Source organism: Harmonia axyridis, chromosome 2 (assembly GCF_914767665.1).
Source record: "Harmonia axyridis chromosome 2, icHarAxyr1.1, whole genome shotgun sequence".
Classification (NCBI taxonomy): domain Eukaryota; kingdom Metazoa; phylum Arthropoda; class Insecta; order Coleoptera; family Coccinellidae; genus Harmonia; species Harmonia axyridis.
In genome coordinates this window covers 49,986,263-50,014,172 of record NC_059502.1, presented here as the reverse complement: position 1 = coordinate 50,014,172, position 27,910 = coordinate 49,986,263, and the positions used below count along the sequence as shown (strand labels likewise).

Below are 27,910 nucleotides of genomic sequence, written 5' to 3'. Positions count from 1 at the left end.
AAATTTTTTACCGCAAGTCTCTCCGATGAGTGGATCCTGAGATATAGCCGCTTACCTTGCTTATTTGCCCACCTGTACATTTGTGCAATGAGAGCTTGCCTGAAGACATATTGGAACTTTGTGTATAATTATAAACGAAATGAGAATATATCATTACAATAACATACAATAGTACTATACTTCAAGGAGGTAAGGAATATGTAGTATGTTTGCTTTTTATTTCCTAGTATTTATGAATGTTATAAAGACCCATTACCATATTTAAAGGTCTGGTTACAAAAATTTGATAAATGCCATACTGTTGTCTCATGAGTTTGTAGAAAATAAGCTGAAATCTTTAGAGTTTAGTAATAAATATGGCTCTGATGAATCCCTCTCGTATTACACTAAGCATTGTGCAACTCAGTATTTGATTCATTAAAACATTGCCTGATATATGGAAGAGAGCATTGCTAGTTCCAATTAATAAAAATTCAAGGAATAGGAGCGAGGACGATAGTTATCGCGGAATCAGTAATATTTCAATAGTAAGTAAAGTATGTATTTGACATTAATGTTTATAATTATTTGTTCCATGGTGTGCGTCTGTACGATCATCAATTATGAAATGTCAACATGGTTTTATCTGGAAGTCTTTCATCGATAGTCATTTGGTTATTTATACTGAATATATTAAATTTGTAGTGCTTTGGATGACGGAGTTCAGATAGACTTACTATATTCAAAACATAGCAAGGCATTCGATTTGATTTGACAATAATAGTGGTGATTGGTGTGCACGAAGCTTTAGAGATGACTGTCTTCGTATATTCAGCTAAGATATTCCCCAGGATTCAAATCTTGGTCCCGTTTTATTTGTGATGTGGGGAGGGGGCTTTAGGGTTCAGCCCTCCCCAAAAATACCAACAATTCAGATGAAGTTTGTTTATGGAAAGAACGTTATGTCTCTGATGGATTTTCATTAATTGCTTCGGTCGGCAACTTCAATAAAGAAAAATTTTTTTCGGGGTTGCGTTTCAAAAATAAACATTTAATTCGAATTTAATTTTCATCAGGTAGGAGATGACTACTTGAACATCATGATACAAAAAAAATTAGTATTACTTTGCATCAATATCATGGTTGAACTGTTGAACACGTCCTACAAAAATGCTTCTTTGAGACGACGAAATTGTTGACGGATGCTGGGATTGCTCTGTCATAAAAAATACGCAATTTTAAAAATATCTGGCTTAAAAATTTTCGATTCAGTAACAGATTTTTCAAACATCAATATGTGTTATCATCATTCACATGTTTGATTAATCGGAATAATTACTCTTCAACTGTTTCAAAAAAAATTAATGAAGTTATATGAAATGGATTTAGAAACAGCCAACGAATTAAACCTTGAATGTGAATTACAGATGTGGAAGAAGGAATGATCGAAAATTCCCCATTAGAAACTTATATGCAATATCGGTACTTCCCTAATAAGATGTGCAGTTATTTCCTAACATTTTATATTAGGTACGCAAAATATTTTCTACGTTACCAGTACCGATTGTCACGTCGAAAAGGACTCATTCTACCCTCAAAAGACTGAAGAAAATGTAATCAAGAAGTGTAATGAGAATTGAGAGATTGACTGGGCTCGCTCTGCTGATTATTTTTTATATGATATTAATTCGATATTGAGAATATTTAAGGTAAGTATCTATCCTAGAAACATCTAAAAGAAAACTGAATATTTAAAATTGTGTACCCGTATTTTGTATATTTTTATTCGTTTAGTAACTGTTGTAGATTACATATTACCTGCTTTATTTTTATGAAATAAATGTTTGTTAATTAAATATTTGTTTTTCATTAGGTTTCAAATACGGCTTAGTAAAAAGCCTCTTCTACTTTCTGATAATAATATTTTCAGTTCTAATTGATCAATAATACGAGTAGAAACTATTCGATTTATAACACCTTAGAAAACGAAACAGACAGTAATTTGTTATTTCATAACAGATTGTTTCAGGACAAACAAATGTTGGAACTCTCCTGTGACCAGAATGTGTGATTATTTCAATCAATATGTCGATACCTTCATTATTTTTCTGATGTTCATCTCTTCCTTTGAAAAATATTGTAAACAATTGTAGCCATAAAATTTTCCTTTTTGTAAGTAAGGTGATCTTTCGGATAACTAGGCATTGTTTATTATTATATAACTTTCAGTTGACAAACCAATAAACAAGCATACACACATTTGGATTCATTATAGTTAATACAGAAATTGTATCAGTTGTAAAATCATTCGGATATTCGCTTTTTAGCGTTTTTATAATATTGAGTGATAAAGATGTTTTACTGCCTAGTGGGATGAATCATAAGAAGAATGATAAATCCAAGGTGTGTTGTTCTTTTCTAGTCCTAAAGTCGAATAAAATATTCCCATACTAGCTAATCGTATGATCTTGTTGATCAATTGGCTATTCCGAAGTACTCGTTTAGGAAATCGAGTAGGTAGACACACAATGAAGTAGTTCTCCGAATACACAATATGATTGAGAGCCGTTTTAATGAGGCCTTCGGAGTAAACCGTACGTCTGCATAGAAAAATATTTTCATGTATGATAATATCGATTGAGATGAAACTGCTACCGAATTATGTTCATCTCACTTCTATAGGTATGACTCTGATATGAAATGCATCACTCAATTGTATTTTCAGTGTCAATTTCTCTTTTACATCCAACTGAAATTGAAGAAGGCTTGAATAATTATAAATAAACTGATCTTCTTCTTTTAGTGTCTTTTTTAGTGAAGATAGCGACAGCCATGCAAATCCAACCATCTTTGGGCGGTGTAAACTAATGTTTGAACATTCATTCCTGTCCAGTCACTTATATTCTTTCATAAGTGTTATCTCCTTTTTGGATCTCGTTTTCCTGTTATATTGCTCTTTATGATCAACTGGAGCAATTGGTATGGATCACCCCTCAACATGTATCCGAAGTAGTCTATTTATCACATTTTAATAATAATAATAGTAAATCTTTATTATACCCAACAGGAGAGTTCCCAATTAGAGGGTACAAAGAAATAAGTATTTCATAAATAAGAAAAAGACATCCCAGAAATCAAAACTCAAAATTTTCTACAACTATAAAAATTAACTACAATACTACAACTATAAAAACACATCAAAACTTAGTTTATTAGCACTCTCACAAAACCGATACACAGGGGCTCGTCGAAGTATGTTGGTCCGAGGGGTAGGCAGGCCAAACGCCAGCGGATGTCTGGTTACCACTCTCGGCACTAGGATGTTGACTCGGGAAAGCAGGAAAGGCAGTCTAATCTTCCGCTAAGGAGCTTCTGTGCGAATCTTGCGCACTGTAGGGTCTGACGTGTAACCCGAAAGATCAGCACCACGTTCAGGATACTTCCCCGTCCTCCTGAACATGATATACTTAAGAAATTTCCTCTGGATTCGCTCAACCGGAGTGAGATGAGTTGCATATATTGGATACCATATCAAATTAGCATATTCCAACTTACTAACAACAAGCGAGAAGTAAACGCTTCTGAGAGCAGACAAGTCATCAAACTCCCTAAAGCTTCTGAAGAGGAATCCCAATGACCTACAAGAAGAGGCACATATCTCTTCAATGTGTGGGACAAAACTCAAATCGCTGTCAAAGAGGACTCCCAGATCACGAAAGCGGCTTCTAGTAGCAATCAGGTAGACTCCAATATGATAATTAAAAGTTAGCGACTGCATTTTTCTCGTGTAAGTAACTTTATAGCACTTTTTCAAATTCAAAATAATCCCATTCCGCAAGCACCATCCATGGACAAACTTCAGACTAGATTGAAGACGCAAAACATCAGCAGTTCGACATATTTCCAAATAAATCATCCGCATAGGCCAAAGCCCTGCAACGAAGAGAGCACAGAAAATCGTTTATAAAGATGACAAACAATAATGGACCTAGATTAGATCCTTGAGGAACGCCAATTTTGAGCTCATACTCGTAAGATCTGAAGCCATTATAAAATACGTAATTCATCCTCTCCTTCAGATAGAAACGCATTAGAAACAGAAAAGAAGGAGCAAAGCCAAATATGTTAATAGCTTTCTTCGTGCATTAACATTCCATGTCCTTCAAGCTTAACATGACGTTTGTCTTTTTTAAATTGATTAATATTCCATTATCTGCCCCCTGTACCAGACACTATATATTGTCTTTCGTAAGGATTCCTCACTGTCTGTCAATAGGACCATGTCGTCAGCATATCTTATGTTGTTCAATATCACGCAGTGAACCGTGATATCTTATTCGATGTCTTCAGTGCTTGCTTGAAAATTCCTTCAGAGTCGCTATGTTGAAGAACATTCTATTAGTAAATCGGATCACATCCTCTTCTAAGCTTAGTTCCGACCACAACCCTCTTTGGTTCATCTTGGATACGTCGAGTCCTTAAGGTAGAATATCAAAACGTCATAGGACGCGAGGTTCTTCTTTCCCTGTTCAGAATAACTCAATACCTGAAGGAGTTTATCAGGGAGAAGCACAGAGCGAGGCCTAGAGCTTAACCATGAGGACCATCATGTGTTCATTCAGCTCAACGCTAAAATCGAGGAGGCTCTCATAAAAGTCCGAAATGATCTCTGAAGAGGGTATACAACAGTGTTTAGCGAATGACCTAATCACAGCGTTCAGATAGGAAACCAACCCCACTGATTCATGGTCTACAAAAAATGGTATATATAGTCCAGAAGAAAAGATTGAAGATTTTGCAGATAATCTCTCGTCTTAGGCAGAGATCGCTAAACGATTAGTCCACCAGCGATCTCGGGACGAACCACAAAACTCCTGAGAGAGGGCGCACATATAACTTGGCTTGAGAATGACTCGCCAAACCCTAATACAAAAATGCGGAGACCATTTGCTGGTCTCTGCTGTCTCCGTTATTGTTTACATTATATGTATCTGACATGTTGAACGAGGAAAACCTCTATGGCACTTTACGCTGATGATACCGCCATTCTTGCCAGTTCATGGTATCCCAAAATTTCAACTTAGTACCTACAAGAAGCCATCTTGAGACTTCAAACTTGGTTTGCTCGATGGAGAATTGAAATGAACCCTGAGCAGAACGAGGCTGTTCTTTTCAGCTGAAAGAGGAAAGATCTCTCGACACGTCATAACATTCGGTAGGAGGATTGAGTGGAAAAACGAGGCCAAGTATCTGGGAGGGATACTTGATAAAAAGTTCCCTTGGAAACAACACGTCGCATCAGTTTTGACGACGAGAAAGACAACAGTGGCACCGTTGCAACCGCTACTTTGCAAAAGCAGCAAAATGTCTCTTTTCAACAAGCTTCTTCTCTACAAGTCCACAATTCGTCTGGTCATGACTTACGCATGCCCGGCTTGGGGATACGCAGCGAAGATACATCTGCAGAAAATTCAAGTCGTGTAGAATACGATCCTCAAATGAGCCCTAAATGCACCAAAGTTTGTCAGCAAAGTACGAATTTATGAAGACCTACAAATACTATTCCTAGGCGATCATCTTATAGGCCTAAGTGTGAAGACCTTCACGACTATGAGGAGAAAGTACCGAAGGAAAACGAAAGACCAAAGATGTTAAGCCAAACATCAACTTGCCCAGGGATTGTATAATTATTACACAAACTTTTTTTATTGGAACAGTACCACCTTCTAAAGTTTTACACAATACTCCATCAGAGATGAATTACATTGAGAAGGAGCAGAAAACGGCTAATGGCTCTACTGCAAAACAGAAGGAAGTTTGAAGTTCAAGTGTGACCCACTCTCAAAAAGCAACTACTTCGACGATGATAGAAATTATATAAAAATTTATTTTTATCAGCTTTGTGCATGCTCAGAAGTCTTCGCATATTCGAATACTATGTGAAGTGTGAAGATAATGAACAATACTGGTTATTGTGTTTGTAGGTTACTTGCATCATTCGTTCAAATCAAAAAAATTATTTTGCTCTCTCACTCTGATCTATCGCTTTATTGAACAGGAACACTTTTTTTTTTCATTTTGTGGAATAGTCAAATATCGAACACAAATAACAAATACTAATAAATCTTAATCTGGACTAAAACTCTCATATAAATTGAACAAACTAGGGTGATAGCCACAGGACCTAAACATCACATTTTTCCTCAAATAGGGAGGAATAGAGAAACTCAAAATTCTTTGTATCGTTATCGTCATCTGAAGCTGAAAAATATTTTCTACCCTGAGCAACGCAAGTTTATTTATTCTAACACTTATTACCCTATCATATTTTCTCAAGCCAAAGATGAACCGGCAGCACGAGTTCTGTACCTTCTGCAATCTATACCACGCAACAGAATCAAGACAAGGATAAAAAATTGTCAATATTTAATTTGGACAATACTAGTCGACTCACAGAGATACTTTCGCGAGGAGAAGTCCGAAAATTTATCTGGCGATATAAATGACTCACAGATCCTAAAGTGATCAGAGAGTGGTTTTCTGAACGGTTAGAAAATACCTAACCTCTAAATCCTCTGTTTTGAGTGTTTTGACAGTTCTCACAACGTGTTGAGCTTAGTGAGCGTAATTCAAAGTCGCTCAGTAAAATGGCATCTGCTCACTAAACATGTTGAGTATGCGCTCACTGATCAGATTCGTTCAGCGAAAATTCTTTCAACTGTTGTGTCCGCTGAACGCAGCCTGACTCAGTGAAAGAAAGGATCTCTTCAATAGCAATGAGACACGTTCCATAAATCTCAGCTCACAATCATAAATAAATTGTTCCTGCAACAAGTTGAAAATGGAATTTTCTCACCACCCATATTTATATCAAACTGTAAGAGCATTCTGGGAAAGAAAGGTATGTGGAATCATTTTTTCACGTTTATTTTCAAATTATTTTAAATCAAATTGATAGAAATATTCTCCAAAACGTTTTTTTCAAGAAAGGCAGGAATTTGAAATAATATATGTATGAAAAAGAAATATTTTGGAATCAATTTATTACTTATTTAATAAAACAATAAATTATATACTAATCACACATATAGAAACATAGATACACAATCAATATTACTTAATACAAGTCACTGAATCGAAATGTAATTACAATAATCTCTATCATACATAAATAACTAATATTAAAATGAAATCAGTTTGTCCGAATTCAATCATTTGCTAGTTATGTGGTCGACAATTCGAGCCACAAACTTTTTGAGAACATCTTGTCTCAGTTTACCAGCATCCATCACTTCTTCATGATTAGGCTCATCTGTGGAGTCGTATTCAAGGATACATTCATTGGTGATTAAACTGAAAGCCAGGACGTTCATATCGCAGTGTCTTGCCGTTATAACCTCATGGACAGTGGACATTCCAACTGCGTCACAACCCAACATCTTCAAAGCTCTCAATTCTGCAACAGTCTCAAAGTTCGGTCCTCCAAGACAGGTGTAAACGCCGGTATGGATGTTATCTATAAGACCCAGCTCCTTCCCTATTTCCATGCTCTTCTTGATGAGGTCCTTGTCGTAAGCCTGATTCATGGGAGGAAACCTAGGTCCAAACCTATCTTCGTTGGGTCCTTGCAAGGGGTTATTTCCAGCGAAACCCATCATGTTGATGTGATCTTTAACGAGCATTATGTCTCCAACTTTGTAGTTTTTGTGGAGACCACCAGCGGCATTCGTTGCGATCAACTGGGAGACGCCTAACAGTTTCATAACTCTTACAGGCATCGCGCATTTCCATAATGGATAACCCTCGTAGAAATGAAATCTGCCTTGCATGCACACGACGGGGGCGTTCGAAAGAAACCCGAAAATTAGTTTGCCTGCATGGCCTTCCACTGTGCTGACCGGGAAATTTGGTATGGTGGAATATGGAAATTCTATGGGATCTTTCAGATCCTGTGCTAGAGAACCTGAAAAAAAAATTGAAGATGAAACTTCGTGTATGCTTTGTACTATGAGAGGCGGTGAAAACTCAAGAATGATAAGTAGATAGATACACTATTTTCATACAAGATAATACCCTGTGTATACAGGGAGTTATTGAATAAGTGCAACAAATTTCAGGGGTGATTCTGCATGGACATATCAAAGTGATTTTGTTCGCAAATGCTTCGTATTCTGAAATACAAAGTGTTAAAAGTTTTCCTTAAATACTGAAATTTATTTATTACTCTGAAACCGGTCGACATATCCAGTGGCGTAGATACAGGGATGCGATAATCCTTTTCCTATTGAAATTTGAAATTCTAGGCCACTGATTTTTTTCGAGGAAATTATTTAATTTCTGAAACCAAGAGAGAGGAAAAAAGATCTCTTCCTTCCTTTTCCAACATTGCTTTGAGGAAAGAGGGGTATAAGTAGGAGTGTTCTCATTATTGGGATGTTTTTACGGTGACGTCATGTGAGTGATGATTATATGCTCTCCACATTTGCGATATTATATTATTGTATCATATCATACTGTTGAAGAATATTTATTGAAATAGATGACTGATGATTGAACTTATATAATCTTCGTTAGAAAACATTCACCCCAAAATTTCGCTCTTCAAATTTGGGTATTATAGCTATTTTAGAATAATCATCAAAACAAATGAGCCAATGGTACCTACATACTTTATAATCTCGGAATCTAAAAATATTTTGTAACGTGAACTTCTTAATATTAATATCATGTTTCATAAAATACATAGAATGCTAGAATTTTGTTCTGAAAATTGTAAGAAAAATACATAAAAATACCAACCTAAACCTGATCCACAGATAATACCAATTGTGGGAGTAAAAGGTACTCTCTCTTTCAAGAACTCAGCTGTTTGTTCTATCATTTCATAAGTGTATCTGCAACAAAAATTTTTTATAAGTACCGACAATATATCATCCAGAAAATAAAATAAAGAAAAAATAAATAAATAGAATGATTCATTATAAACTCCTTTTAAAATCGATTTTTTTTCCCCTAGATCGCCATATCGAAATTTTGAATATAAATATTAAAAGCTCAAACTCAAGGGAACAAATTGAAAAAAAAATTAGAAGTACCTTCATCACCTTCAAGTCATTTACTGATAAGTCTTCAATATTTTTCTTCCTTAAACCACATTTTTGATGTTGGTGAATCGAAAATTGAACAGAGCGTCTATATTATCTTGTCTTTGTCGAAGTGTGAAAATGATTAAGAAAATATTGAAATGGTAAAAACTTATTTGTAAGGGTTATGAATTGAAATGATACTAATTTATTGGATATTGCCCCATTTATAATATACAGGGTGTTCTTGAATTGGAGACATAAGCGAAAAAGACAGATTCCTCGGATGATTTCAAGAAAAAACAGTCTTTTAAACATGGGCCCGCAAACATTTTGTTTTCGAGATATAGGGTGTTCAAGTTGGACTTTTTTTCATTTTTTTTCTCATAGCATCTTTTCTCCACAAGATACTCAATTTAAATTTGACATAGATATTTCCATTTTATGTGATATGCTAATTATGAATGTAATCTTCAGGGTGATAATTTTTCTGGAACAGTGCCCGCTTCTTTCAACGAGAACTTTTTTGGTAGACCACTGGTAATTTAGAAAAATGTAAAAAGAAACTTACTACAGTACAGTACTATTCTTTTTGGTTTCTTATAGTTCTGTCGTATCTGCTACCGATTTCGAAAAAAAAAATCAAACAATTCTCTAATAATCCCCAGGAAAATCCAGATTATTTCAAAGATCTAGTTGATGAGCTGTAATGAACAATTAATTAAAAGTGTTAATACTTATTTGCCCAATCTGCAGCAAAGATAAAAAACGAATCAATAAACTGATCATCACAAAAAGTAGGACTACAAGAAATATCCTGTATCTCGAAAACGATTGCGGCCTTTGTTTATAGGATTTTTTTTCTTGAAATGATAATTTCTAGAAAAAAAATCTCTTTTGTTAATTTTAAGGAAAAGAATATCTCATTTTCCTTTGTTATAATTGGGGAACAGCCTGTATATTCGATGAAATTCTTTAGCTACGTATAGGAACCGAAAATTCGGATTATTTATTCAATAACAAATCTCGAAAAAATCCAAATACTTCGTTTATAGAATTGCAATGATATGAATATTATCTGGATACCCCCTCCGAACCTTGATTACAATTGGATGTCTGCCTATTTCCCAATATTTATCAATTCAATGTATAAATGGATTAAAAATAACATATTTGTTGGCTATGATCACGAAAGACTAATGATGTAATACAATGATACGTATGTTATGAATTTTATGAAAGGTGAAATATGACCCCATTATCTCTTGGGATTTTTAGTATCACTGAAATAAAAAAATTAGTCTGGAGCGCCCGTCATTAATGCGCCAATTGCAATTTCAATAGTAGAGCACACGAATACAAAATAGTGAACGAAGCTTGAAAAAACACAAAAATTATCTCGTTATTTAACCCATAACATATTATAAAATAAAGTGAAAGAAAGAACACAAAAAAAATCAGTGAACTCGAAGACCATTATTGTGTAATGGGAAAAAAACAAACAACCTGACACTCAAATTTTCAAACAAGACCAATTGTAATCAAAGATTATTTAAATGAATCTCTAACTGAATTGAAAGAAACGTTCTTTTCGACCTATGTTGTCAGATTGAGGCTCAGCATTATATTTATATTTTCATTCGAATTAAAATTCGTTAATTTGAAAATATAGAGCTGCAATATGACGTTCGAGTCAGTCATTTGAAAATGAAATTATCCCTTATATTCAATATCGGGATGAAATCCAAATACCTATTTTTCCTTGATTTTCATTACTAAGCATTAAGATAATTTGCCTAGAGTATATTGCAGTTTATGGACTTTCCGAAATCCCAGGTTAAAAATAAATTAGTTTGAAAAATTCAAATTCTGTTGATTGGTCAATAAATACATGAATTTGAATATACAAAAGAATTAGTATGGTATGTATGGGGCAAAATTATGTTGAATCAAACGACAATAACAGTTGAATGAAAAATACGCTGATCCTTTCAAATTGCAGCTCAATTTTGAATATTCACCTCTTATCATATTGATAAGAATCTAGTATAAATATTTGTTCTCTCGAAATTTGAGTACTTAAAATGATCGATAACCTGATATCTGAGTTTCACGAAATATTCCCACAAATGCAATGAGTGAAAATCGAGTGTATAAGAGATAACTCCTTACCTATCTAAGTGGCTCTAACTCAATAGCCTTGCATTAAATTGCAGGTTAATTTTCATTCTGATAAGATATTCCTTGAAAGGAAATAATAAATATTTATGAAAACTTTTAGTTTTTGTTATTTATTTTCAATAATTTATTTGAAAAGAAAAGTGTGTTGAGCATCCTGGGTTTTCTTAGCTCGACAACATCATTCATTAAGTTCAGAAGCTCATAATCAAAGAATCAAATCGAAAACAATTTCGAAAAACTTGCTGTCATAAAACATTAAGTCAAGAATAGGACAATTTCGTAAATCTTGCTGTCATAAAATATCAAGTCAAGAATAGGATGTGTTGATTCAATTATGTATACAGAAAACGAATCTTTCAGAGCAAGATCTAAGCCTTAAAATGTATGTATGTACAGGGCCGTCGCTAGGGGGTAGGCAGAGTAGGCGGTCGCCTAGGGCGCCAAATTTCAAGGGCGGCATTTCAAGCTCGGTCAACAAATATCACATGTGTAGAAATGGAAAGTACCGAATGAGATTTGATTCGGAAAAATACCGACAAATAATAATCAAAAACCATCAAAGGTGCCGCATTATAATCATAAATAACCAGATGTTGCGTTATCCCCTCATAGTGTTGTTTACAAGTTGACGCTAAAAAACCCACGCATTCATCACTTTGTCGGCGTTCGATTTGCTAATAAACATTCCCGAATTTATTGCCATTTGGGGCGGCTTCTGGATTATTTTTGTTTTCAATTCTTCAATAATCAGAATGTTGGTTGCACAGAATGGAAAGCAAAATATACGAAAAACGATTTCATTTCACCATTCAAAGCTTATTCCTCTTAAGAAATATAAGGAGTTTTATTATTTTGTAAAGCATTCCATTGTATTTTGATATTTTTCATTTTTTATATCAAATTAACTAGTGCTGGGCGTGGGCGCATTCGAATTCAAAATGATGGTTCATCCGATTGTTTTGCTCGATAATGTCTGCAACATATATTCGAATTAAAAATAATGGTTCATTTAATCATATTGAAGAAAAAAATGTATATTCGAGTGTTTTATGGAGTCGAAACTCAGCAGAAGAATCTGAAACCTGAATTCAATTAATATATTTCATCATTTATTCATAAGAATTCAGTTTTAGCATTCTGTAAAACTTCTGTTAGGGCGACAAATTTTGTCTCTGCCTAGGGCGGCAGTTTGGCTAGCGACGGCCCTGTGTATGTATATTCAAATGTTGGAAGTGTTATTACTTACATAATTTTGACATTATTTTTCAAATACTTAGATTACGATTCGTTGAGGTCGAATTTATTCAATAACATAATGTATCGGATATTTTTTAAACAATGGCAAAATTCATTGTGAGATATTTTCCGTTTTCCGACGAAGATTGTTCGTTAACAATAAAAACTTAAATTCTATTATTCCACATCATGTCCATCGGTATTTGTTTAAATAACACCTCAATCATTTTCGTGTTGTTTCTTAGTTGGGTTTTGTTATTTGGAATGCAATTTGGATCAAATACGATATAGAAGATAATAAATAGAACATTAATCAAATATTCATATTGTTTGTATGGGTAATAGGTAATCAGGAAACCAAACCACATGAAACAATATTAAGTTGATATAAGTACCACTTCGTAAGCCAATACTTGAACTCCATACAGAAACTTTGAGTGAATTAATTCATAATAGTAAAGATAAGATTGAGATTTGTATCAATTGTAGATCCTACCTAAAAAATATATGATCAGATTGGACAGGTCAGTGAAGGAACTGATTGTATTGAATTCGAATGATAACGTGTGATTATCAAACACCAGATACTACAAAACTTCGTTTGTCCACGGTAGAAATAATGGATAATAAATTTAATGTGAAATTCTGTAGATGAATGATAAATCTTAAAATCACCGATAAATTGAATACGTATATCTACATACAGGGTGTTTCATCATAAACTGGACAAACATAAATATATAGTCGTGTAGATGGTACCAGGAGAATCATTTTTGCTTTATATTATTATATTCTGATATGTTCAAAGTCACTTCTAAGCAATATTCTATTGAGTGTGGTCAGTTATGTATAACTTTTGAGATTAGAATTTCTGGTCACGTCATAGTATTTTTGAATGCACAATTCAAAAAAGGTGAAGAACTCTTTCAAAAGGGCGGACAACCTGTAGAGTTCATGATTTTTTTGGTGCAAATTGAATTTCTTTTTCTGAATTCATTTTCTAAAAATTTCTGTGAAATTTTTTTTTCATAAATCGAACACAAATTTTCTTTCTTGGTACAGCAAAAAAAATTTCACTCGAAATTGTTGAAATATTTCACGATTTTCATTTTTTTATACCTAACATGACTATAAAAACAGATGCGAAACATAATAAGCGGTTCCTTTATTGAAGCTATCATTAATATCGTTGCATTAGTTCAAATTCACATGCCACAGGTAATACCTCAAGTTCGAAAGTTCAACTACCAACAGACATTTTTTTTGTGATAACGCAATATAAGTATCTGGAATATTTAGACAGCACAGTTTCATAATTTTTGCCCAACATTTCTTTTTTCAATGAAGCTTCAATAAATGAACCGTTTGATACTTTCCGATTCTGTTGTCATATTCGTGTAAGGTTTTAATAAAAGTACAATCATGAAATATTGCAACAATTTCGGCTGAATTTTTTTTTCGCTGTAGACATGTGAAAAAATTTTCTTGTTCGATTTTTGAAAAATCTTTTTCACAGAAATTCTTGAAAAATTGAGATCATTCAGTAAATAAAATTCATTTGGAAACCGAAAAAAGAAATTTAGAACATTGCAGGTTTTCTGCCAAATATGAATTTTTCTTCAAAGTTCTTCATACGGTAACAAATATGGTCATTCTACTATCATGGAAGAGGAATAAAAAATATTGCACTAGTTTTGAAAAAAAAAATACGAAGAACATAAAAGTGGCTAATTTCATAACGATAAACTTTCTCCTTGAACAACAAAGTGGATATACACAATATCCTTGTTATGCCTTTAAGACAGCTGGAGCTCAAATTGAACACTGGATTAACATAAATTGCCCTTCCACAGATATCATGATTCAAGAAAAACAAAACGTTATCAACGAAACTTTGGTTACGAGAGAAAAATATTAATACTGCCTTTGCATATTAAGTTGGCGCTGATGAAGAATATGTGAGTGCTTTAAATCGAGATGGGAATCATTTTAAGTACCTACTTGTCAGGTAAATTTCCTGATATTAGCACAAAAAAACTCATCCGGTGTATTTGATGTTCCTCAAATGAGGCAACTTGATAATGATCCACAATTCACCACATCAATGATCGAGACTGAATATAACACTTGGTGTTCATTTGATCAATTAATTCAAAATTTTCTTGGGAATCATAAAGCAGAGAATTGTGTTAAATTAGTGGAAACTTTACTTTCAAATTTAAAAATTGTCGGTTTTAACATGCACTACCTAGATGGCTTTCTAGAAATCTTAGGTGATATTATTGAAGAAGAGGATATTGAAACTATGGATGATCGATATTAAGGATAATGAGATATCATAATTCACATGATGGCCGACTACTATTGGATCTTTCAGCGATACAACCCCACTGAATACCATGCTAGAAAGTCATATGAAAGGGAATTTTGGAGTGATGAAGGACAAATGTAAGTAAATTTTGAAATAAAAGCTTGAATCCGTTTATTTATTTTTTTTCACACTGGTAATTTGAATTTGCTATAACGTGAAATATACACCTGTTGAAAATAAAGGATGATAAATGAAGCATATCTCGAAAAATAGATCTGAGAATCTGAGGGCAATTTCGGATAGTTCACATAAAAATTCACCAGGAACTGTTAGAAAAATCTGATGTCTTATAAATAGTATTCACAGATAATGGCTTACGATCATACTCTTAAGGAGGATGGCAACCTGCTGAAGAATCTTAAATAGCAAGGTCTTTTTCATATTGGCCAACCTGTAGATATAGATACTCGTAATATTAGAGTTTGGTGCAATCATATCCCTGAGTTTTCATGAATCATCCTACGAATTTCTAGTGAATCAACTTTACGAGTGTTAGAATATGACTCAATCCGTGTTTTCCGCTATGAAATGTGATGAAATTTTCTCTCATATAGTGAAAGGTATTTCCAGCATTCACAAACTCCACACTAATAATGATACAGATTACGCAAACACTGAGGTTGAAAACTTGTTCTAGAATTTCAAGTTCATGTTCAATAAGGAACAAAAAAAAATTTGAATGAATCTCTGCTTGCTAATGATAATTTGATGTACAGGGTTCCTATAAACATAGGTCCGCAAATGCTTTGTACCAAAATTTTTTCTTCATAGTTCACTAATCAGTTATTTTTTACATTTTGCTACGAGTGTTCCACCAAAAAAAAAGTTCTGGGGGATTCTCGAACACAAAGCGTTTGCCCATGTTTATAAGACTTTTTTCCTTTTGTATCGCCAATTTATAAATATCCTATATTGAAATTTCACATAAATTCTGAAGAAATCCCTCCTTTTTGATATATTTCTTGATAAAACTTTTCACATTCATTCCCTTGGAAATTCAATTATAACAATGACAAGAATTATTATATCACTAAATACAAAAAAAAACAACTCTCAAAATACAATTCAAGAAAACAGCGAATACATTCTTCTATCTCAGTACATTTTTTTCTAATCAGATCAATTCAAAACTTCCTAAATTGACAAACTGGAAATTTCCATGAAGGTTTCATCGACTTTTTTTTTAATTGATTCAGTCCTTACTTGGTGAAAAATCATATTGATTTGGTGACAAATAAATGTAAACACTTACTACTTTCCACAGATTTCTGTGGAAAGTAGACTTAATACATTTGATAAGTTTTTGAACTATAAGGATCTGAAGAGCCAAAATCGTTAAAAATTTCGAAACATACGTTAACTCATTTGCAATTCATTTTCTTGAATAGTCCTTCTGATAATTTTTTTTTCTGGTTGATAATGATAATAGTTTTTGTTATTGTGGGAATTTTACTCATTTCTAGGCTAACCTACGTTTTTATGTTTTCATAAAATGATGTATCGACAGTTTCTGCGAAATTTCTATAAAATTTTAACCAGTATTCATTTTAAACTTTGAAAACTGAACCAAAAGAGTGAATTCTTGTTGTTATAAATATAAGTTAATACATAATAGTAAACGAGATTATTTTCATGATCAAAACCCACTAAAGATGGACCTAAGACAGTAAATCACGAAAAATAGAAAATAACGAAAACTACTACAGAGAGTGGTCTCAACGGTTTGTTTTCTATTCACAGATGAAGAATTCAAGGTCGATATTGATTCTTTTCGTCGATCCTGATTCATGAATTTTTTTATTTGAGTCACAATGGATATTCACTTTTGTAAGATACTTTTTTGGCTCGATAAGGATCATTATTATCTACCCAGGCGGTGCATACCTACCTACAGGATGACTATTGAACGTAATGTGCTAAATTAGGTAGTTTTGAATTTGAATTTAGAATGATTTTCTCCAATGATTTGGTGCCAATATATAATGCGGAAAATCAAAATCTTCTTCGTTTCCTCCAGGAAATTTTTCCGAAATGTAATAAAAGGCATTGTGTTGAAAGTATAGCGTAATTTTTTAATTGCAAAGCAAGTCACTCTATATGATAATTGAGTAATTGTAATAAAGATTCAAAGGTTAATGCGAAATTTAGTGAATTACATGCATACGAATTTATATCAACGTTTAAAAGCTCCTAAAATTCACATCTAGTTGGTGTGTTATGAAGTACATATTCTTCAGGGTTATGTTTTAAGTTAAACTTAATAGAGAAGAATAATTCTTTAAAGTAAATGGTAAGGATAGAAATCTTACTTCTCTTGATAGCTGTCACTTATCTTCCGTGTACAGCCTCCGTTCTCAGTACCATTCTGGAAATTCTTTTTGTATATTCCATTTCCATTCATCAACTCGGTACCAGTCATATTTTCACTGTTTTTTATCAATTAGCTCTTGCGTTCTATGGGAAAAGAGTTAAACTGAATGACGTGATAAGCGAACTTGCTTTTATACATTTTTATCTATTGTGGATAATATAATTCCATACAAATATCGAAGATAAAGAGAATAGTTATTCCAATATTATCTCGGCAGTTGTTATTATATGACGAAAAATTGTTTTCTAATGCAACGTCAATCGGAGTTGATCATAAATAGTTTGGTTGGCCAATATACGAGGACAAAAATATATTTTTTTTTCGGAAATTGACCGCAGGCATTATTGGTGTAATTGAAATGGTAATGGATAATAACCATCATAAGCTGAACAGATTGTTTTATTCGAAGGCCCGAGGAAATTTCAGGATGAAATCATTCGCTAAATATTTATTCATAATCTGTCATCATCCACGTTCAATACGGTTCTAAATATACACGTATACACGTAAATCAACATAGAGCTCGTGGACGGTAATTGAAACTAACACTAACAGAGAATAAAAAAAAATCTGCATTCAAATTTATATCTTTTGGATGATATTTGGAGAATCTTTTCTTTGGAATTCGAATACTGAATTTTCTTGCTATAAACTGGATATCCAACGAAACCTTCAATCTATTTATCTTCTTTGATCTTGGACCTTGGCATTTCTTTGTCCTCAAAATGAATTGGAAAATTGTAAAAATCCATTCTCAGATCAGAAAAACTTTCCGAATAAAGATCGCATAACTGGATAATTGACAGATGACAGATTTTATCAAAGAATTTTATGTTGAGAAGTTGAGAATAACACAAAAAATATGATGAACTGTATATATTTTTCGTTTTATACAAAGTTGTGCACAACACAGTCTGTAGAAATATATAATTTTTACTAGGTTCTACTGACTTACTGTTTTTTATATGAACGAGAAACGAATACAAAGCTTGTTGCTCTACACATGCGCGTTTGAAGAAATTGAATTGAAAATTCTGGGGTTGAGAAGTTTCCCATTTCATTGAAATCTGACAGTTAGGTAGATTGTGAGATGCTGGTTTTCCACAAACAATTATTTCAAATATTTTAGTTATACCATTTTCACGAAATTTTACATGAACATTCGTTTCACTATTTTGCAATTGGTTTCCATATTTCGATTCGAAAAGATAAGTATTTTTTTTTTTTGAAGATTCGGTAAAAAGAAATTCATAACCATAACATATTTAACACATTCAAGATCACAACCGCAACCTACCTTAAAATGTCCATGTCTATGGCACATTCCATCTTCCTTTAGATATTATTATCGTCTGCACGTGGACGGAATCGATTTGGAAAATTATAGGTGTAAATAAACTATAACTATATCATTTCTTTCATTTGAATTTTGCCGGGCTTTACCGGATAATGAAGTGATTGGCTGACGCGATAGAGATAATTAGTGGAAGATAGAACATGTGTTTGATGATTTTATTCACAATCCATGACAAATTAAGATTGAAAGAATATTCGATAATATTATACAAGATGTCCCAATGAAAAAAAGCCACCCCGGATATTTCTCATAATATGTATAAGAAATAGAGGAAATTTACGTGAATACATTCACTAATGTTCGTAGGGGACCATGCTACCATAGTATAAGGAAAGGATAGTAAGCCAACCGCCGTTTGACGGCAAGGAAATAGTCACCAGGGGTCGCTACTGTGGTTGGATTTGGATTTGGAGAAGTAACTCGATAATAGATGGCACTGAATCATGAGCTATAGATGGCGCAGAAATAATACGATAATTCATTCAGTGGCGTGGTTGAAAAGGGGTCGCATGACATTGCCAACAATTTTTATGTTATTATTAAGTTATCACAAATACACGCCACTGGCGTAAATGCTTATTACAGAGCAGAAAAAATATCAAAATATAGAAATCTTCTGACCACTCTATTTCAAATATTTTAGTTTTTCAAAATAACACCAATTTTTTCAGAGGGCTCCACTTTACGGACCAATTTTTGACAGTAAAATTCGAGTTAAACGTGAGTACAACTAGATGGCGCTCAACATCAACAAAATCGAAAAAGGCACTACACTGGCTTACTATCCTTTCCTTATACTATGATGCTACTGTATCGGATGTCCCAAATTCGTTGTCTAGTGGGGGAATCTCTGAACACCTTTGGGCTAGAAAAAAATGAATGGCACATTCTCGGGCTCGATTTTGGAGAGAAATAATTTTGCGAAAACCGCAACCTCATAAATTTTCAACTGTTTTCGCTTTACATGAAAATTGGAAAATGGTGTGAAATGAAAAGTTCTCATAACTTCTTTATTATTGGTGCTATTATTACCCTCCGACTTTTGCCTATTATATATTATTATATTTTCCTTTAGTCCCATTTAAAGAACAACACTCATTAATACTTTGAAATGTTGAAAAAATCTTGGTGTTCACCAAATATATTAATTATCTGAAGTTAAAATATTATTATAGATAAGCACTTTTTATAGTTAATAATAATAATAATAATGATAAATCAGTTCATTGTTCATCACAAATACACATTTTTACCAATTTTGAAAACTCTCAGATGAACAGTTCTATTAGAAATTTATATATCATGTTTAATATTTTTGAAACGGGAAATATTAAGTGATTTTATTTGTTGAAGAAATGTTATGGTTTACATTAAAAAAAATACAAGTTTGGAAGTTTGTATTACAACTTCAAAAATAATAGAAAACACCAATGGAATTAACTAAAAAGGGCGAGTAGGATGTTTTTGTTTCATGTTAACCCATTAATGCCCAGAACTATGAACTCGTTTTAAAATGATGAGGATTACTATGTTTTGTAAGAAAATGTTTGAATATGACCTAGAAAAATGTTAAAAAAAATTATTGAATTGTAATTTATGATTTAGAGCATGGGTCCTTAACGACCCTTTGGGCACTTACAGTGAAAATAAGAAGGAAAAATCATTCGAATTTATGAATTTGTCAAAACAATTATCATGTAGTGGAAATTTACGACTTCCACATGTCTTAGTTGTTTTATTTTTACAAAGCGAGCATATTGCTTGGTGGCAGATTACCAAGGGGTCCATTCAAAGTAGTATAAAACGTAGAAGCCCTTCTAGGTTTCATTTTATGTCTATGATAAATTTTTTTCTTTACAAATCATGAGTTCTACTTCTGCTTTAAGCTGTCGGCAGCTCAATCTAGCTGAATATGTTTCCTCCTCGTCTCCTGAAGAACAGTCCGTAGTTTTGCCATTATTTGCAGGGGAAGTTATATGTATATATTTCATCAGGAAGAATTGGTGGATCATTGATATCCAAATTCTCCACCTCCTGTAGAAATTCAGTCACTCTTCCTGAAAAAAATCAGAAATATGAATAGTTCGATAGACCAAAATGGCTTGTCATCCACATATATCGAACTCAAATTGAATTGAATAAAAGCATATATTTGCAAGAACATCTGACAGAGCTATAAGTAAAAATGAAACAAAAGAGCAATAACATGGAGCTACTTACCAATAATAATTTGTACACCTGATCATTTTTTCCCATTTTAGTCGATGTTTACAAGCACCTAGAAACACGTATATGCTTCTGTGCGTAGCGCGTAATGGGAAAACGATGAAGGGAGTATAGTTTGTTTATATCAGTGCAATAGTCGCACCTTCAACCACTTGCACTGCGTGATAGAATAATTCCTAATCCATGGGTCATTAACGACCCCTTGGGCATTAATGGGTTAATAGCACCAATATAAAAGAAGTTATGAGATTTTTCACAATTCACGCCATTTTCCAATTTTCTCTTTTAACTGGAAGTTGAACTCATGAGGTTGCGGTTTCCACCAAATTAATTATCTCAAAAACCGAGCCCGAAAATTTCCCATTCATGTTTTTCTAGCTCAAAGGGTCTGAGATCCTCTCACTAGACAACGAATTTGGTTCACCTGCTTTAAAACGCAACCCCAAGACTTTGAATAGTAAAAGTAATCTTTATTAATCCTTTAGATTGAGAACATTCAATATAGGACAAGTCATTGAACAATTATATATAGGGAATAGGAGTCGAATAATAACTCGTGTTAAAGGGCTTTAAATTTTCTTTGTAGAAAAGCGAGTGATTTAGCCAAAAAAATCAAATAACTGTTCGCTATTCGCAATATATATAGTGCATACAAGGAAACGTTAATAATAAATAAATAAATAAATGTTTTCTTACGTAAACTTAATACAATGCGAATAGCCAACAGATATTTCATTTTTTTTTTGGTAAACCACTGCTCTGAAAATATCTACTGGGCCATTTCTACAAAAGAAATTTGAAGCCCTTCAACGTGGTACCATTCCAACATTCAAATTCTTACGGTTATAGAGCCCCTTCAGAGGGGTTTGCATTTTCCAGAATCCACTGTACAGTAAGATGTGTCCCCCTACGAAAGTTAGTGGACGTATCTATGTAAATTGCACATTTTATCATATTATGTGAAATATCAGTTTCATTGGGACATCCTGTATAAAAGGGAATCGGTAAATTCTAAAAGGGACTTTAATTGTTAATTGTCGTTTTAAATAGTTGTGAATATCCTTTGATTAATACAATAAATACTTTATTTATATTTCAATACATTGGAGTTCCCTTTATTTACTCAATTCCAAAAAAAATTGAAAGATTAACCTTATATAGATATTCGAGAAAAAATAAGGACCAACTTGAAATAAATAGAAAAGTAGAATTCGAAAAATAACGTTTAGCAGTTAACTACTTAAGTGGAGATTTTGCGAGGTGAGACATAGATTCTTCTTGACGCCTACTATCTCGTTTATTCATGTAATTAATAAACTATGGAATCACATGTATATTGAATGTAGGTAAACAGTGAAAACTTATTTGGTTTATTAATCTAACATATGTACCTTTCTGAGTTAGCATTACTTATACTTGATGCAGTTTCTGTGTCTCGACTTTCCATTATGATAATAATGACACAATAGTTCCGTAACAAAACAAAAATAATAATAATTTACACTTGTAGAGTTGAGGTCGCGCACAATGCTTGCTGATCGAATCTCGAGAGACGCACGTCCGCTTTAAAGAACTTCCTTTTCAATAATGAAAGTAACCGAAAAAGTTCCAGCACTTTCTGATGGCAAATTATGAAAATTGTTATGTTATAATTAGAGAAGGTAATCTACTTCGATGACCTACATGCGCTATACAATTTTTGTGAGCCATAACTATACAATTCTATCGATTTGGGATGGAAAAATCGATGGCCTATTACCCGTTTTTCAAACTGCGTATATCTTTACTCATATTGTCAAGAAATAAAAACAGAGGTTCAGGAACATGAGGTGGATGTGGTAAAGTGCCAGCCAAATTTAGAATTTTTTTCGACAATTATTCCAACGGTATCAGGCTGAATTTTTTCCTGTGAGAATAAACCGCAACTGTGACAGCTTCCAAAAATTCATAATATTAAAACATTCTTAGGAATGTGAGGTATTGGATAAATTAGAAAAACCAATGATAAGATCACTCAAATTAACATGCAGTTCATGTTAATAGTATAAAGAGTATACTGATTTCATTACTATATGATCTTTAATGTGAAAACCATTTACCTTTGAGTATTCTTCTTGATTTTTAAGCGCCCGTCTCGGGAAAAAGCCCTATACATGGTAATCCATCAAGAATTTTCAATCTATGAATTGTAGATTTCAGTCCTCAAAATAATGATGTCAACATATCTCATACAAATATTACTAATTTCCGACAATCTGGATGTTTGAGGTTCAAATATAGTATATTGATTTTCGCAATAATTCTCATCCTTTTATAGTTTTTGAGCATTGAGTATTGACTCTAATTAGAGAGTGCTAGGTAAACTCCATTGTGATAAGTAAATCAAAGTATTTTCAAATTTCCTGAAACATCATATTCTCAAGATATTTACATATGTAATCACGGTCTCTAGCATTATTGATTGGAAATTAATAAAATGACAGTTTTCTTGTTTTTATTCGAAAGAAATTTATGAAAATGGAGTACTTTGAGGTTTGATTAAAAACCAGAGAGTGCAAAGCATGTCTCCATCACAAAACTCTTATAAGCATCGTTGCCAAAAGTAATTTTTCTGAAACATCATATTCTCAAGTTTTCAAATATGTAATCACGGATTCTAGACTTACCTATCGATTGGAAATTAATGAAATGAAGTTTTCTAAGGTTTTCTAATCTTTAATGCCATGTGTATCGCAAAAAATTTTCAGTACGATTTACATTAATCTCCATTATTTATTCTTATCAACAAACCATGTTCAAATTTCTATCAAGATCAAGCAACTCTCCTGCAGTTATTATAAAGTTCCCTTTCGCTTTCAGAAATAATTACCGACAGCTTGTGGATACAAGATCCAAAAAATTCACAGACCTCATGGGCACGAGAATGGCCTAGTTGGGTACATTCATTCTTTCAACTCAACTCGTGCCTGTAGGAGTAGGTTAGAACCTAGCGCACTCCTACTGGGTTGAAAAAAACAATTCTGTCAAGTCTCTACCAATGGTACAGAATTACAGAGCCATTACAAGTTGATGCACAAGCAGCAATGTCTGCATTGACATTAATAGATCGATATCATTCGAACTGGTCAACACCTACTATTTGAAATACTAAAACTAGTCATATATCCTAAAAGATACAAATGGAGAAAATCATGGATTAGGCCTACAGGTGATACCATGTAAAACAAAACGCACCTTGCAATCTACCTCAACGGTGGTGTGGAAAAGATTGCTTTTTATATTAGATTTCAGGATACGTTTTATTACTTCCAGATATGTATCATATTGATTGATTATCTCCCGAATGATTATCATCATTACACATTTCAAATTTCATTTCTAAGAGTTCGTACGTAATAATTTTCTTAGTTAACAGCAAATTTCTATTTTTTTTTTTGTAAATAATGAAATATAAAAGAAATCTTTAACTGTATTCGAACTTACACTTTTGGTAAATAAATAAAAATAACGCGACTTTCAAACTGCTGATTTCATATTGGAGTTTGCGGTTGATATATACCTACCGTCCTACCTATATATTGCATTGCAATCGTATTCAGCATCATCGTCGCGATAGATATAATGGATTAAATGTTTATGAGTTGTCGTGTTTCCGAGAAATCATATGCGAATAGATCCATTCGAATTTATTATCTTCAATAATGAAAATTATAAATCGTTAAAGGAAAGAAAAATAATCCTCACTAAATTGTTCCTAGTTAGAGTTTTGAAATGAGAATTATACAAAACTAAATTAAGAGAAAAATTCAGCAGTTCGCCGTCCAGGGTTTTTTCGGAGACTATAAGAACATTTGCATGAAATTTGTCACATGTGCGTAGAGAGAATAATGAATTGATAAAACAAATATTATATGGAAAAATATCTTTGAATCTTTATCAACTAATTTCGCACCTTTGAATGAAATATTCTTCAAATATGATGAACATCTGAGTTATAATAACTATATTTCTTTGGCAATCGAAAATTAATTGAAAATTCATAATTTATGGTGAGGTACATTATATCGATAACTCGATATTGATAATGAAGCTCAACATTAATCATAGATGTTCATATTGTTAGAAAAGTTGATGTCCAAAAAATGAAATATGTACCCACTTCAGCGTGGAATATTTTATTTGTGAAGCCAATTCATTTAAAAATTGATTCCGAAATACATACGACAGAATACGTTAAATTAATAAAAAACGAGAGAGTGCAAAGCATATCACCATTACAAAACTCTTGTTGGCATCGTTGCCAATGGTAATTTTTAAAATTTCCCAAAACATCATATTCTCAAGTTTTTAAATATGTAAACACGGTCTCTAGAATGATAAAATGACAGTTTTCTTTGTTTTATTAGAAAGTAACTCATGAAAATGAGGTTTTCTCAGGTTTTTTTCTACTATAAATTTTTAATGCCATGTGTAACGCAAACAATTTTCAGTACGATTCACATTAATCTCCATTACTTATTCTTATCAACAAACCATTTTCAAATTCCTATCGAGATCAAGCAACTCTCCTGCAGTTATCAAGTTCCCTTTCGCTTTCAGAAATAATTACCGACAACCTGTAGATACAAGATCCAAAAAATTCACAAACCTCATGGGCACGAGAATGGCCTAGTTGGGTACATTCATTCTTTCAACTCAACTCGTGCCTGTAGGAGTAGGTTCGAACCTAGCGCACTCCTACTGGGTTGAAATAAATAATTCTGTTAATTCTCTACCAATGGTACAGAATTACAGAGCCATTACAAGTTGATGCACTAGCAGCAATGTCTGCATTGGCATTAACCGATCGATATCATTCGAACTGGTCAACACCAGTATTCGAAATACTAAAACAAGCCATGTTTCCTAAGGCCCAGTTTCACCAAACAGCACTTGATCCCAGATTGATTAAACTCCGCTTGTTACTAAAGCAGGCTTAACAGTGTTTTCTGTTTCACCATGCATCAACCCGTCCGAAGATGATCGCGATTAACCAAATCGCGATTAAATAGTCAGACCATTTGGCAACGTTGTGAACAAAGAGTTATAATAGTGTTCTGTATCGTATTAGCAGTGATGACCACCATTGGCGCTAGGTGTCAGGTGTCATTCATTCCTAACTCATAACATTTCAAAACATTTGTCATCTTGTAAACAAAAAACAAAGTTAATTTTTGCCGAAAATGTCGAGTGATGTGCTTCGAAATATCGGAAACTTGCAGAAGTTAAAAAGAAATTATCCCATTTCACAAAACCACACATTCTGGAAAAAAAACTATATAAGTAATTTTATTAACTTATTTATTTTTATTAACAAGTTTAACTGCTTCTTAAATAATATTTCAATCAAACATATCAATAAATTATTCTTTGCAATAAATTTCATAAAACACAAAAACAAAGTTTACGTGTATTTTAAATGGGAAATATTGAGCCTATACATATAGTCATATTTTGATAAAATTGACCCAAAAATTATAAATTTCCGGAAAAATAATTACATAGACAAGAGTTCCATACTGATAAATAATTATTAATCTCAACTTGAAAGGTTGTAATCCTCCAAAAATGGCCGATTAGTGCTCAATCGCGATTGGTCGATTAAATGGCGCTTTGGAATGTGGTGAAACGCTACATTACATTAATCGTGATCTAAGGCCTCACTTAAGAGCCAAGTCAAGATTAAAGCATTTGGTGAAACTGGGCCTAAAAGATACAAATGGTTTAAATCATGGATTAGGCCTACAGGGGATACCATGTAAAACAAAACGCACCTTGCAATCTACCTCAACGGTGGTGTGGAAAAGATTGCTTTTCTTATTAGATTTCAGGAAACTTTTTATTATTACCAGATATGTTTCATATTGATTATCTCTCGAATGATTACCATCATAACATATTTCAAATTTCATTTATAAGAGTTCGTACGTAATAATTTTCTTAGTTAACCGCAAATTTTTATTTTTTTTTTGCGAATAATGAAACATAAAAAAATCTTTAACTGTATTCGAACTTACACTTTTGGAAAATAAATAAAAATTACGCGACGTAGTTCTTAGTAAAAAAAGAAGTAAATAGATATGCGTCGAATAGAATTCCAATATTTACAAGTGAGATTTTCTACAATTCCATGTTGCGTAATTCGTGTTTATTGATGAAAAGTATTTGGTGATTCTGAAAAATATTAAATTTTATTTTTTCACAATCAATATCAGTGTCAAACATCAAATTCAGTTCAATACAGAAAGCCAAAAAAAATGTGGTCTGCTCGATAACTCTTAAAGTATTCATTTTAGGTATAGGGTTTGCTCAAGTAACTAGTAACATTTGTACCGTATGGGTAAGTCAGCAGACGAGATTTGCAGGCTCTGTGGATCGGAAGTAGAAACTTCTGAACACTTGATATGCAAGTGTCCAGAGCTGGCTGGCCTAAGAACCATTCACATGGGCAAGCCGGTCCTGGATACCAGAGAGGTAATGGCCAAGGCCCCTAGGGAGGTTGTCAATTTTATTAACGTCGTTGACGACCTCCCTGGGTTTCTATGAATGAGTAGGGTAGTGAACAAAAGATCTGCATGGTCGCAGTTCCCGGAAGGCTCACCGAAGCAAAACGACCCCAGTTCAAATAATAATAATAATAGTAACCCCCCTATATTTGTACGTAGAATCGACTGAAATAATAAAAAATATATGTTCTTATTTGAAAATCTTGAGTTTTGATAAATTTGAGTTGTCCAAGTTCATGAACTTTTTATCAACACCCTGTAAATTTTGGGTCTAAACCGCAAACAGTCTTATAATACTATGTATTTGCAGAATCGAAAAAGAAAAAAATTTTTTCCAAAAAGCTAGTTCTGGCGAAAAATTCAGAAAAACGTGAGTCCTCATTACAACATTGTTTGCATAAGAATCCAATCAACTCATTAACCGTTGAGTTATCACCCAAGGAATGGCATATTGCCATACCTTGCCATACCATATTGAAATTGTCGTCAAAAAAGCTATCTTATGCAATAATATGCATAAGTAGTCTGTTTCCGGTATAACCGGAATTTGTACAGATCTGA

At 33.1% G+C, this 27,910-nt stretch overlaps 1 protein-coding gene across 2 annotated transcripts; it reads right to left on the bottom strand.

The window, feature by feature from the left end:
• Positions 1-7,005: 7,005 nt before the first annotated feature.
• LOC123673711 (purine nucleoside phosphorylase) lies at positions 7,006-22,266 on the bottom strand. 2 transcript variants are annotated; one of them, XM_045608338.1, is made up of 3 exons: positions 22,196-22,266; positions 8,779-8,873; positions 7,006-7,942 (listed from the first exon to the last, which is right to left on the bottom strand). In XM_045608338.1, exons 1-3 carry the CDS (start codon positions 22,249-22,251, stop codon positions 7,191-7,193), a joined length of 903 nt encoding a protein of 300 aa, XP_045464294.1. In that variant the 5' UTR covers positions 22,252-22,266; the 3' UTR covers positions 7,006-7,190. The 2 variants fall into 2 exon arrangements, with proteins under 2 accessions (XP_045464294.1, XP_045464293.1); XM_045608337.1 differs by lacking the exon at positions 22,196-22,266 and adding an exon at positions 17,160-17,334.
• Between the last annotated feature and the right edge of the window lie 5,644 nt (positions 22,267-27,910).

Excerpts from the sequence above, each read along its gene's own strand:
- LOC123673711 (XM_045608337.1), bottom strand. The coding sequence starts at position 17,269 with ATGACTGGTACCGAGTTGATGAATGGAAATGGAATATACAAAAAGAAT. Across the intron at positions 8,874-17,159 it reads AGTGACAGCTATCAAGAGAA|ATACACTTATGAAATGATAG; the intron begins GTAAGATTTCTA and ends TTTTTGTTGCAG. Across the intron at positions 7,943-8,778 it reads TATCTGTGGATCAGGTTTAG|GTTCTCTAGCACAGGATCTG; the intron begins GTTGGTATTTTT and ends TTTTTTTTTCAG.